Source organism: Leptodactylus fuscus, chromosome 2 (assembly GCF_031893055.1).
Source record: "Leptodactylus fuscus isolate aLepFus1 chromosome 2, aLepFus1.hap2, whole genome shotgun sequence".
Taxonomy (NCBI): domain Eukaryota; kingdom Metazoa; phylum Chordata; class Amphibia; order Anura; family Leptodactylidae; genus Leptodactylus; species Leptodactylus fuscus.
Window position 1 is genome coordinate 51221805 of NC_134266.1, and position 13702 is coordinate 51235506.

Consider the following 13702-nt stretch of genomic DNA (forward strand, 5'->3'; position numbering starts at 1 on the left):
AAATGCACAGTAGTTGTCTTTGCTGTATAAAAATTTGCAGGTTAATAACCCGCTGATCTGTTTTATCTTTGGCTAGAGAGTGGTTGAGGGATGAGGCTTAAAAGAGGACCTTTCACCAGACCTGAAAAGCCCAATGACATACATCATCTGATTGGTGCGGTCACCCTGACCATTTTGGTGTTTTGTTTATCCAAAACTGTTCAGCCATTCCAAAGATATAAGCCCTTCTAGTGCTGATACAAATCGCGATCAACTAACCAAGTGGACTTGTAGTACTGTGGTTTGACAGGGTCTCTGTGCTGTACATCATGTCCATTTGACTAGTATAGCTTAATCTACATCAACACTAAAATGGCTTATATCTTTGGAATAGCTGAATGGTTTTATTGATCAAAACTCCAAAATGCTCATCACCAAACTCTAAAATTCGGCCATCAGATGATACTTGTTGTTGATATTTTCAGACCTTTTAAAGAGGCTGTCCAAGTTCTAAAAACATTAGGGCCTTCAGTATATGGTAAGAGACCACTGAGGTCAGCGATTGGTGGCAGTATTGATGTTTGTATACAGATTAGGATGCCAGAAAATCACAAGTTGTCCGAAAGTTTAGTTACGCTTTAAGGATTCCAGTTGTCTTAGAGGTTGGGCACCACCGTCCTAGAGCATGCCATTGATTGGCATCGACTGCCAACCATCACATGAAATATAACCTTGTAGACCTACAGAAGTGTGAATGTTAGAATGAATGTGAGCCAAGAACCACGCCGTCTCCCCTCCCCTTGGCTGGAAGCTGCTGCTGGTAGGGATGTTCACATTACATTTATTGTACACTGGAGGTTTGTGTGATGGAGGAGGAGTGGCGGAGAATATGATTATGATTATCAAGAACCTCACAAGGGAATTGTTTGCTCAGTTCATGATTTACAGATGGAGAGGAGAGGGATGCCATAGGAGAGATAGTGATAAATTATTTCTCTGATGGGTACAGACACTGGGCAAGAGTTTGACCTCCAACAGATATATATCTGTATACTCTAGTCCTCCATATAGCAATGGTCAGATTGGAATCTTTACTTTTGGTCATTTTTTATGACAAAGCTTTTCACACTGTGAGAGCAGGAAAGAGATCAATGATGAGATGTAACATCTTAATCCGTTATTGATTTATCTTCAGCTGCGTTCTGGTAATAGAAGTCACACTGATAAAGTGAGGACATGTCATCGTAAGCCCTAAATACAGGCCATACTGTACCTCCTAAAGAGGACCTGACACCACCTCTGACATGTATGTTTTAGTAAATCCTTACATACAGGAAGTAAAACACAGAGTAGATCTGGAAGGACGCCTAGGAAAGACAGTAAGGGCTAGTTCACACGGGGCTAGTGACCGCATATTTTGGTACTTATTTTGACGTGGGAAGCCGTGTCAGAATTGGACCAAAATGCGACTGTTGCGGCTTCCGATAGTTGCGGCTTTCAGTTCTGGAGTAGGCCCAAATTTATGTAGGCTTAGTACGGAGTGTGCTGTCACAAGGCGGACGCCGCGGCTGACAAACAAACCGCTCATGGAAAAAAGGACGCTAGCGGTCTACATAGACCTCTATTATGGGGTGGCAGATTTTGAGGTGGATTCGGCGTCAAAATCCGCCCCCTCTTGCACCTTGTGAACGAGCCCTAAGAATCACACTTGTACCACTGCATCAGTGTGTGACAGATAAGTAAATTCCCCATAAAGTCACAATTCTGGGGCACTAAATCTGACATGAAATACCAAATGTCTGTGTTCAGGCTGGCATGGCATTATAAATGGATTTAGGGCAAAGTTGATCATCAGTTTCCCGGTCATGGGTCTTTCTTTCTTAAGAGAGGCAGATTATTTGGATTATTCTGAATGGATCCCATCACACACTGCAACAAATATTGAGCGCCCTTTTTGGGTCAGCATTGCTGGAATATTATTAGCCCAACCAGATCCCACACTCAGCATTTTAACACTGTTGTGTGGAAATCCTGGGTGTCACTCCTTAGTACAGAAGAGCTGGTAACATACCGCGAATTCTGGACCTCAGCACCTTGACGACTTCTCATTCACTTCCCTATATATGACCATGGTAATTCCGTTTAATAGATACATATAGCGTCAGAATGGGGTCATTTACTGCCTGATGGTTGAGCAGAGGATTGATTATTTTTGGATATTGTTATTCTGTAACCAAGATGAAGTTACTTGCCCCCAAAAATATATGTGAACAGAGTATGATGAATTTCTTTTAGAGTGTTCTATGTATCACCAAAGATCGTTTTTCTATATTGTGACTTATTACATGCCTCTTCTTTCTGCAGGAGGAGATACAACAATTGAAAGGCAGGTTGGACAAAGTGGAGAAAGAGCGGAATGAGCTGCGACTGAACAACGACCGCTTGGAGGGCAGGGTAATGTATATTTCACAATTCACAGTGCGTGGGACCGGGATTCTCTTTTTACTGCGGTTAAAAGGATTGTGTATGAGTTTCTGACAGTAGCCTAAGAACATGAAACGATAGAAAATAAAATAAGAAAATAACCACTACATACCCGCTGTAGCAGTACAACTTCAGTGGTCCCCACAGGTCATTGAATGACGATATCATGTCAGTTTCTGGCTATCTTGGCTGCAGCGGTCCCGATGGACTTGTTATCACTACATGACTGGCCAGGACCACCAGAGCATCACTGTTGACTGACATGATCTTATGTTTTTGTTCTTGTGAAAGACTAAGGTATACATAACGCCATTGATTTCAGTCTATCACAGTAGGGCTGTACAACATTCACTGAAATTGGCTGACATTTGGGTCCTTGGGCTGTTTTCAAAAAAATTCAAGACAACTCTTTTAAAATCTATCACGCATTGTTAACTGAGAACTGATATTTTTCGAGAAACTTTCACTGAATTTTTTTATTTTATTTGAATTTACAATAAACAGAAATTTCCAAAAAAATGGATCAGATTAGGGAATATCTTTGTCTATTTAAGGCTTGTCTTTCTTCTTCTTCTTTGGAAATTCTGACAATATCATGTGCTAATCTGCTTGTAGATCACAGAACTGAATTCTGAGCTCACAGACGAGAGAAATACAGGAGAATCTGCCTCCCAGCTACTGGAGACAGAGACTGCCGAGAGGCTGCGTGTAGAGAAAGACATGAAGGATCTGCAGGTAAAACTGCTTTGCATTGTGTCATCTAAGTGTGGAAGGCGCCTGTGGCTCATTGCAAGCCATCTCCCTCTTATCTCTTGGAATATGATCTAATGGGTGCAAAAGACTGCTTGACAGCCTCCTTAGCCTGCTCTGTTTGTCTTGCTGCTGCCCTTCACGAAGTACCTTATAAGGACACTGGCCTTTAAACAAGGAATAGTCAGGGCCATGGGTCATGTGTCTGCATACAGCACTACAAACAATAGTTTCAGATTAATGACTATTCTCTTACTTAAAGGGTTGTTTTATGAAGACTTCCATATCCTGGCAATATGCCCTATTTGGGCAACTCCCGCTCCTTTCTCAAACTTTTCTACGGTAACATGTACAGCCATTCATCTGAATGACAACCTGTAATACTGCTGTAGATTTATATGCCTTACTGGCCATGGCTTATCCTGTCTAACTAATATACTTTACCTGTTTTCTGGGGGTGCCCTGAGCAGATCTCAGTGTCTCACATGGCCAGACATGGTTTAACACTTGATCTTTGGTATTTAACTAAAAGGAGGGTACAAAACTTGACAAATAAAAATAAAACCAACACCCGTCATGGTATTTTTTATATTATGACCTATGCACTATTCTGTATTGCAATTCAGAGAGTTGGCTAATAAAGGTATTTCAGCAGTGTCTGAGAAGTTATACCCTCCAGTGACGATGAAAGAATAAATGTTTAAAAGTGTTTTAGATTGGTCAGATTTACAGCTGAGGGGCAGCTTGCTGTAGTAGAAACCTACCCTCAATGTTCTGTCTGTAACTGAAACCAGATAGGCTAAGAAGTAATCCCACATCCTTCACATCCATCAGGAGATGACTGTTGCTTTAACATTAAATAGTTTAATAATAGTTACTCAAATATTCGGTATACTATAATCCCTTTAAAGGAAGTGATTCAGGGATACAATTATAGCATACCTGTACATTGCATAAGCCAGAAGTAGACACTAATACACTTAATGCCATGTTTGCCCTCTGGTACTTTCATAGGCAGAGTGCTGTCTGCACTGAAGGCTCCTAACCCCCTCCTTGCTGCTGGTTGTAGGCTAGAGCCATTATTTAAGAGCAGACAGGTTCAGGAGCCTTAGAGAGGACCTTTCACCATATCCATCTCCTCCAACTCTTTGCATCCTTTATTAACCACTGCTTCACTAATTCCAAAGCAGATGGAAATTTTTCTCTAGGCCAGACTATTCTTCAGCTATCAATGTTGTTAATTGATATGCCAGTTAGGTTCTCTACTGTCAGGTGGGAGGTACCTGACTTTATTCCAGCTCAGGACCACCCACCTGAGAGTAGAAAGCCTAATTTGCATATTGGGTTCTGAAACTAACAGAAATGACTGCTAGGGAGAGTTTGTCCTCTTTAAGTGCTGACTGTGCCTATAAATGTATCCCTCAGGGTGGCAGCATATTCAAGAGGACCTTTCATGTCCTCATCCATATGCGGTATTATATATCGCTAGAAAGATGACAGCTTTCCTGGTATGTGCCAGTGTTGGAGATCAGTGCTGTGAATTTTGGCTTCGATATCTACCCACTGTCAGAAGAGCGGGCCTTACATCCTAGTGAAACAAATGGCAAACATTAATTCAATGGCCCTGAAAGCGAGAGAAGATCCTTCTCTCCTCTAGGATACATATATACTGTGTTATGTACAGTCGGGAGGGGGGGTAGACGTTCCTCACAGCCCTTTCATTTACATATGGAATCAAAGTATTTTCCAGCTAGTAAGATTGCACAAAAGAAAGGTATGTTAACCCGCCCGACAACATATTATAAGTGTTTTTTTAAAGTACGGTAGTTATGGCGAAGCTAGACTTTTAATTTAAAAAATTAAAAAAATTGCAGTGAAGCAAAATGGCTGCTACACTGTGATTTCTGCTTTTCTTCATACATAACCACCAAGCAGATTACTATAGATTGCAAGAAAGTTTACTAGCTTTGTGCCCAAGTGCTACACGTGCGCCAGTTTTTCGTCTTTTCTGCACGTTTGTTTACAAAGTGGACAGATGGTTCTTCAAAGTCGTTCGCCACATTTAAAAGGGTCTTTCATGTGCGGTACATACCTTTCGGAATATCTTTCTGTACATATTGCTATAGAAAGCTTCTGTCGCGCCATCTGCCTTGTACCACAAATGCATCTCTTGCCGTGTCGTGTAATATTACAATGCTATGCCGCTCTCACAGGCCTGTGTCCCGCCGCTTGTTATTGGGGAATAGCTGTGTCTCTAATACGGTAACACCATTTCAGTAGTGCCAAGATTTTGCTTGCTATTCTCTTCCTTTGTGTTTGTGTTGTCACTGCTCCAGATTGGCCTTGCCGTCTTTCCTAATAATACTGATTACTTGTAAGTCTGGGATGGAGTGGAAGGGATTGGCAGCAAGATCTGTGGTCCGAGTACCTCTTGTGACCGAGAACACTTCAGACTTGTTTTGTCTGCCAGTATTAATGTGTGAAAAGTGTTCTTTTCAGATTTCTAATGTCTAGCTCCACAGAAAGCGTAGATGACCTCCCGTTCTTATACGGAGACTCTGTGCGTTCTGTAAAATCGCTCCTCATTTCCCGACACTCTGGAGTATATATGTATCCTAGAGGAGAGAATGATCTTCTCTCACTTTCAGGACCATTGCATTAATGTCTGCCATTTGTTTCACTAATGGTGACATAATTACATTTCCATAATGATCTATTTACCATTTAGATTAAAGGACTGGAATTCTTATTTGTATACCAGATAAAACTTGTCTTCCAAAGAAAGGAAAAAGCACTTTTTGCCTAATGCAAGCATTTAATACAGCTCTTCAATTGTTCTCCACCCGTCAGCAGCTAGCTCTCTCCTGTGTCTGTTGCATCCGAGTGTTCGCAACACTATTACCCAGTTAAGTAAAATCCCTTTAAACACCAGCATCAATAGGAGCGGGTTTGAGGTTTTGGATTATTATCAGATGCTGCTATAATGAATATACAGTATATCTCTAGTCAAGGAAGAGAACATTTAATAAGAAAGCCTAAATAGCAGGGGCGTAACAAGTAACTATGCGGCTCCACACCTAAACTTGTAATGGGGCCCCATTATGCCATGTTCAGCTGAAGCAGCAAGTTCAGGACTTGGAAAGTATACAGTTATTTTATTGTACAGATAATGCACACAGTGATGGCACAGTACAGTGGTAATGCACATAGTCATGTCACAATATCGGGTAAATTCTCACTGTGACATCACAATGCCAGGGCAATTAACAGAGTGATGTCACAGTACCCGGATAATGCATATAGTAACGTCACAGTACTGGGATAATGCACACAATGACGTCACAGTACCGGGATAATGCACACAGTGATGTCACAGTACCGGGACAATGCACAAAATGACATCACAGTACCGGGATAATGCCCACAATGACGTCACAGTATGGGGATAATGCATACAGTAACGTCACAGTACTGGGATAATGCACACAATGACGTCACAGTAGCAGGGTAATGCACACAATGACATCACAGCACGGGGATAATGCACACAATGACGTCACAGTACCAGGATAATGCACACAGCGATGACACAGTACCTGGATAATGCACAGTGTGATGTCACAGTACCTGGATAATGCACAATGTTATGTCACAGTACCTGGATAATGCACACACAAATATCACTGTATAAACTGTGACCTCAAAGTTTATGAAGAAGTTTATCATACCGTAGTGATGTCACGGGCAGGTATTATGATGTCCCAGTAAAATAATGGCTGAGCTTTTGGCAGCTATGTGAAGTGTGTGTGGCCAGCTTCAGTCTTCTGCTTGTGATATTGGGATGTTCCACATTATGTTGACTTTTTGCTAGAGAGACTCACGAGATTATGTAATAAAATTACATACATACTCCAATATACTCTCCATGTCTCAGACGCACACATGTGTATATAAACACACATGTATATAGAAAGAGTAGAAACAATTTCATGGCTGTTTGACTTAAGCAGATGCATTATGTACTCCACTTCTATACAGAAGAAGTAAATCTGCTTATGCAGATGTATGCGGCTTCCTCTGGGGTAAACTTGTCATTGACCGACGGGATCTAATATTCTCATCTGTTCCACCAATCTGTCTGACTATTGCTCCTATTTAGGAATGTTGTTGTCAGGTGTGAATACGTTGTTTATTTCATTTTACATCGGGATTGTGAATAGACAGTTCAAAGAAAAACAACTGCGAGATGTGCATATATACTGCGAAATGGCCTCTAACTAGTTGTCTTTATGTCTAGGCCAAATATGATGCACTTAAAAAGCAGATGGAGTCTATGGAAGTGGAGGTAATGGAGGCCCGACTGATCCGAGCAGCAGAGCTGAATGGAGAGATGGATGATGATGATTCTGGTATGTCGACTTCCACCATTCTATATCCCTGCGCCAGTAGTAACAAGTCTCCTCAAGAAGGAAGAAGATGTCTCTAGTGCTACGAATGCTCATGTTTAAGGGTCTTTTAGGGGTCCTACATTACAATCCGGACTGCAGAGTACATCTTCTGAATTCTGGAGTCTTTGCCTCTCATGGCTCCACTGCCTGTACTGTATATAGTGTTGGAGTGTACATAGGCGCCACTTTTTCTTTGCCGGCTGCTACATCTATATGTATATACACACATATCCGTTTTAGGAGTTGTGAATCTCTTTAAATTTCTCCTACACTATTGACATTATGATTTGTTAATCATTCAGAAAATGGATGTTTCATAATCTTCATTGTCTTTCGGTTTTGTCATACAGGTGGAGAATGGCGGCTCAAATACGAGCGTTCTGTACGTGAGATTGACTTCACAAAGAAGAGGATGCAGCAAGAGTTTGAGGATAAACTGGAAGTGGAACAGCAGAGTAAGAGGCAGCTGGAACGCAGAGTAAGTTTGCTTTCCATTCTTTGCTAACGTATCTCACTATAATGGTGGGAGACAGGACACATGTGGAAACGCATTTGCACTTTCAACATATTTAGAATGCATTTCGGAAACCATAACTAATTCTGTGTCCCCAAATTGTATAGTCAAAATTTGGGAATATGGGTATCATTCCATTCAATCTCTTTGGTACTGCCAAAGATAGCTCCAGTCTGTCTCCAATAGAGATTGAATGGAGCAGTAATACCCACGCTCAACTATTGCTCCATTCAGATAGGACACGTGAGACCCCCCTGTTCTTGTAATTGGTGGTATCTTGCAATCTTGGGAAATCTCCATTAGTCTAAGGGTAAGTTCACACGGGGTTTTTTGATCAGGATTTTGAGGCCGTATCCGCCTCAAAATTCTGACCAAAAAGACGGCTCCCATTGAAGTCAATGGGAGCTGTTCAGTTCTTTTTTCCGGAAGCTGTTTGTTCCCGGCTCATTGCTCATTCATCAGGCGGATTTGCCTCGTGACATACGCCAGAAGACACTCCCTCCCGACTAGGCCCATTCATCTGAGCCTAATCCAGAGCGGAGTACGTGACTGGATGCCGGTGCACTGCTCTGCATCCAGTCGCAGCTACCCGTATTTTAGTCCAGAACCTGAGGCGGCCTCCGTGTGAACCCTGTGTGAACTTACCCTAAGGCCCCACATAATGAGCCATAGCCAATAAGTGATCTGAAAAAAACCATGGCAGAGACGCATGGTTTTTCCAACAGTGCTTTTCACAGAAAGTCTGCAGAGTTTTGCGCTGTAGACTTTCTGCTTGAATTATACCTTTACAGAAACCGCCAGCATTTCCGTAGATATAATTAACATGTTGCGACGCTTTTGGAAACTTTAGGGTTTCTGATGCAGATATTTTTCTGCAATGTATGAATGAGACTGACTAGTCTCCCATCCACATTGCAGGGACTATAAAACGCCATGGTTTCTGCTGCAGCATTTCCGCCACGTGGGGCTTTAACTTTCATGCTACTGACTGTATATAAAAACATATTTTTATGTGATATTAGCCATAGCCATTCTCTATAGTAAATGTATTGAGCGGCTTCTAGCTGGTAAATGGGCGCCCACGTTTTTTCCATAAGCTCTTTCCGAATCTCTCTGTTCTACAAGCCGTCTACCTGAGCGCTCTATACATGAAACTTTTTCTCCATTTAGCTTGCAGATCTGCAGGCAGATAATGATGAGTCACAGAGAACGCTGCAACAACTGAAAAAGAAGTGCCAGAGGCTGACGGCTGAGCTACAAGACACCAAGCTCCATTTAGAAGGGCACCAGGGACGTAATCATGAACTTGAGAAGAAGCAGCGAAGGTCAGTGATGTTAGAAGTTCTCCATGGTTCACTACTGATTTGCACTGAATAAATTGGCTATTTGGAAAGCTGTATTCCTGTTGACTAGCTCTGTGAGATGTATCTGACTATGGAACACAGTTTATTATTACATAACTGAATTGTATTTGTGCCGGCTACTTCTGATGTTCCTTTTCTTGCCTTATCTCAAAATCCAGAATCTAGATCACCAATGAATCCAGTTTCTTTTGTATTTGCTCATCCCAGTAAAACGAGTTATCCCCCCATCTTTAGACAGCATTGTTTCAGGGTGTCTGCTATTCATCAATACAGAATAGGGTTACTGAATGAGAGCCTGGTTTGAGGGGGGGGGGTGAGAAGGGTTCAATGAATAGCGCAGGTGAAAGTAAGAGACTTTGTAATGTATCTTATTAAAGAATTATGTTTTCTTCTCCACTTGCGCTAGGTTCACTCTAGCGTTGCATCTCCGTTGTTCGGGGGGACCCAAACAATGGAAAGGCGGACGACTAAAGTAGCAGTTACATACTATAGCTATAGCTTAGAGCAGGGGTCCTCAAACTGCGGCCCGCGGGCCACATGCGGCCCGCCAAGCACTTCTGTCTGGCCCCACCGACAACGCCGGCAGGCGTGCATTTATAATGAAGCTCCTGGGGAGCTCAGGCCAGGCCATGGAGCGCACTTCACTTTACCTATTGGAGGGCACCGCTCCAAATGTCTGTGCGACCTGCTCTGCCTCCGGCCCACTGTTTAAAAAGTTTGAGGACCCCTGGCTTAGAGGATCCAATGACTGTAATAAGGACCGTCGGGTATCCATTGTTTTTAAACTTAAATCTTAAGAGGAAAAAGTCAGTTTTTCGTCAGACTCTGCCACAGTCTCAATAACATTTATTTACCCCCCTTTATTAGAGAATATGAAAATGGGTTTTATTACTTAGAAATCTCTTTTAAATGTGAGATTCTTTACCTGGCTTGACTTTTCTTTAGTAATATTCATAGCGATTCAGAATTGGACAATAGTTCCATTTTAACTCCTTACCTTAAAAGTAGCGCTGTGGTAGATAATGGAATCCTGAAGCTAGGAAAGCTATTCACGTCTTTATTAGATCTAGTGAGTAGTGGGTTCCTGCGTAGAACTCTTTTATGGTGGTGGGTCCCCTGCTTTGCCATTTAGTACTGCAAGGTACTAGTCTCTGTCTGCAATCCATACTTAGATACATGATCTATTGTCAGTACATCAGGAACCATTTAATCACTTCTGCACCCGCTGTGACATTATCACTATCTATATGTCACCGACTCTTAAATGCGCGATGGTAATGTAACATTTTCCTCTTTATTCTGCATAAGATAGTCTATTTTAATTTATGTCATTTTTGCGACCTCAAAATACACTGCCATTACGGTCACCATACACCTGAGGGCTGAACACTTGTTCTACCAAAAGCTATTCTTTTTGGAAACTTCCCTCCCATACATTTGGGCACACTCAGGCCTTATTCACATGTCACTGTTTTGCTAAGTCATTTACATCAGTGAGTGTGAGTACAAACTAGAAGTAGAGACCACACAGTGATAAGATATCATGGAAAGATTTGCACTTGTATGTTTTCCATCCCAGTCCTGGTTTTGGTTTGCAAACAAAACACTGACCAAAATACTGATGTGTGAATAAGGCCTTGGTTAAGTCAAGCCATGCATAGGTAGAGTAATAAGCTGGCGCTAGCGGTATCTGGCAGCGGTTTATCACCCCAAGAGCAAAAGGATCCCACACATTTTTATATTCCAGCATGCCCCACTGTTCTGTCCCCGGACAGCTGCTATCAGTCTGGACACCCCCATACACATTAGATGGTTGACTGGTTCCATCACAGTCATCAGGTTTTGCCTAAATTCATCATATTTGTTCGGTTTCTGTCATTTAGTGTTAGGATTTGTTAATGGTATCCATGCCAGTTTCATATATTTAGTCTGACACTCTTGGCTGTTTCACCGCCCTTATTCATTTCTCTACTGAATCGCTGAATTATCTCAATTATTATGACATATGAGGTTTGGCATTGTGATTGTATCTTTATAATGAATATAGATTCATAGGTATAAGCTTGCCCAATGTGATTATCAATGTGTATATTTTACCTTTAGTGAACCCTTCACGTTGCAAGAATTAGGTTTCGTACTCCAGTTTATAGTCCTTACTACTTAGGAAACTCTGGGTGCCCAAAAGTAAGGAAAAGGATGACCTACACCAGAATTATTTATTTCACTTTATTATATCGCACCAACATATTTCACAGCACTTTACAGATATTGCCGTCACTGTCCCAAGTAGGGCTTACAATCTAAATTCCCTGTCAGTATGACTTTGGAGTATGGGAGGAAACCGGACTACCCGGAGGAAATCCATAGGGAGAACATACATACTCCTTGCAGATGTTGTCCTTGTCTGGATTCAAACCCAGGGCTGCAAGGTAACAGTGGAAAGCACAGAGCTGCCTGAAATACACTGTTATGATAACTGTGTGCCGTAATGCCTTCCCTTTTATTTGAGAGCTTTTATATAGTTCTATGGATGACTTCTACTACAATGCACCAGTAGTTGTGGCCATTATGATTGGGTTTACTGGAGCCTGTACACATTGTACTCTGGTGCCAGCCTCTCTGGTAAGCCATTCCAGGCTCGTGGCCTCAGTCTTTATGAGTGTTGGCAGTAATAGTGTTTGTGCACATTAGACATTATCAGCTTGATGACCCTTTAAGCTAATTAGTAAATTGTGTTAGCTGTATAATTAGTAAGTAATTCTCTTTCTGAAAACATTTGCAAGTTCCATCTATACAATCTTAAAATGGGGGGGGGGGGGGGGGACCCAAAACAGAAGGTTTCTAAGTTGTTTAATACTTCTTTGGGTTCTGTTCACACTACTTAAGGTGGGTTCACACCTGCACCTGTACCCGCTTTAGGCAATCTAGCGTGGTTTCCGTCTTCTGCCCCGAGAAACTGGATAGGGGACGGAAACAGGTTTTTTTTAACCGGACACAAAGTCGGACATGCAGGACTTTGTGTCCGGTCAAAAAAAACGGGTTTCGCCGCGGAGAGGTACAAAACGCTCACAGGTGCTCACTTTTCAAACCCATTCACTTGAATGGGTATGAAAACTGATTGCCTGGTTTCCGTCCCCGTCCAGTTTCTCGGGGAAGATGACGGAAACCCAGCTGGATTGGCTAAAGCGGACACGAGCACAGGTGTGAACCCGCCTTTAGTCTTACTGCCTGTTCCTTTATCTGAAAAGTTTGGAAAAAGTTTCCTTGTTTTTTCCTGGCAAAACTAGCCTGGGTTATGTTAGGTTTCCCATATTTTCAATCTCAGATTTATCTATTAAATGTAATACTAGATGATAAAACAAACAAAAAAAAACAGGTACAGTAAATGTACAGTAATAATAAGGTACAAAGTCGTACCAGAGACGTAGGTAGAACTGGAGTCAATAGGACTTAGGCCTCAGAGGCAAAGATAGTATCAAATTCATCTGCCTGCTCTCACTCTCTGTGTTCATCTCCCTTCTCCACTCTCACCTGCAATGAGATCACAGGTAATAAATTACTCCCACATAAGAGGTCATGTGCCCCTGTAATGTTTCATTTGGAAGCTCGCTGCTCCCCCTACTAACCTTGAACAACAAATACAGAGCGTGAGAGCAGGCAGATGAATCCTGGGAAATGTAGTTTGTGCACAGATTCACTGTATCTAAATAACAGCGATACAAGGAGCAGCAAGTAAAATAAAGCCAAGCAAAGGGTGCACAAGGGAACAGTGAGGATCTAACACTGCTATGAATGTATTTACCGATCATTTTTGGAAGCTGGATAACCCCTTTAAACAAAAGTAAACCTGATATATCATTTAGAATACATTATGCTTCTATTTCACAAATCGGTCATAAATGGAAGCCATGACGCACAATGGTACAGGGGGTTCAGATAAGGTGGGTTTTTATTGCCTTGTAATATCTCTCATAATAGGCACTGGGTAATAATCTGTAGCATACCCTCAAATCCACAGTGGGGAAAATCATTTAAGTGTGAACGGAGTTTGATAAAAATCCTTTATATGTGTATTGCATTGAACCGTACAAAACTACAAAAAAAAGAAACAAACTGATGCTACATGTATAGGCCATATTACATCTTCTGGGGCTCATTCCTGG

At 41.8% G+C, this 13702-nt stretch overlaps 2 protein-coding genes across 10 annotated transcripts in view; one reads left to right on the forward strand and one right to left on the reverse strand.

The window, feature by feature from the left end:
• The window catches only part of MYO18A (myosin XVIIIA), a 243618-nt gene that overhangs the window by 178102 nt on the left and 51814 nt on the right, over window positions 1-13702 (forward strand). For all 9 annotated transcript variants that reach the window (XM_075263717.1, XM_075263719.1, XM_075263718.1 and 6 more), the window contains 5 exons: window positions 2344-2433; window positions 3079-3198; window positions 7511-7622; window positions 8012-8139; window positions 9346-9500. In XM_075263717.1, coding sequence (XP_075119818.1) covers window positions 2344-2433; window positions 3079-3198; window positions 7511-7622; window positions 8012-8139; window positions 9346-9500 — 605 coding nt within the window. The remainder of the gene's footprint in view (window positions 1-2343; window positions 2434-3078; window positions 3199-7510; window positions 7623-8011; window positions 8140-9345; window positions 9501-13702) is intronic.
• PIPOX (pipecolic acid and sarcosine oxidase) overlaps window positions 1-13702 on the reverse strand; it is a 228954-nt gene that overhangs the window by 13738 nt on the left and 201514 nt on the right. The gene's annotated exons all lie outside the window — the stretch shown is intronic.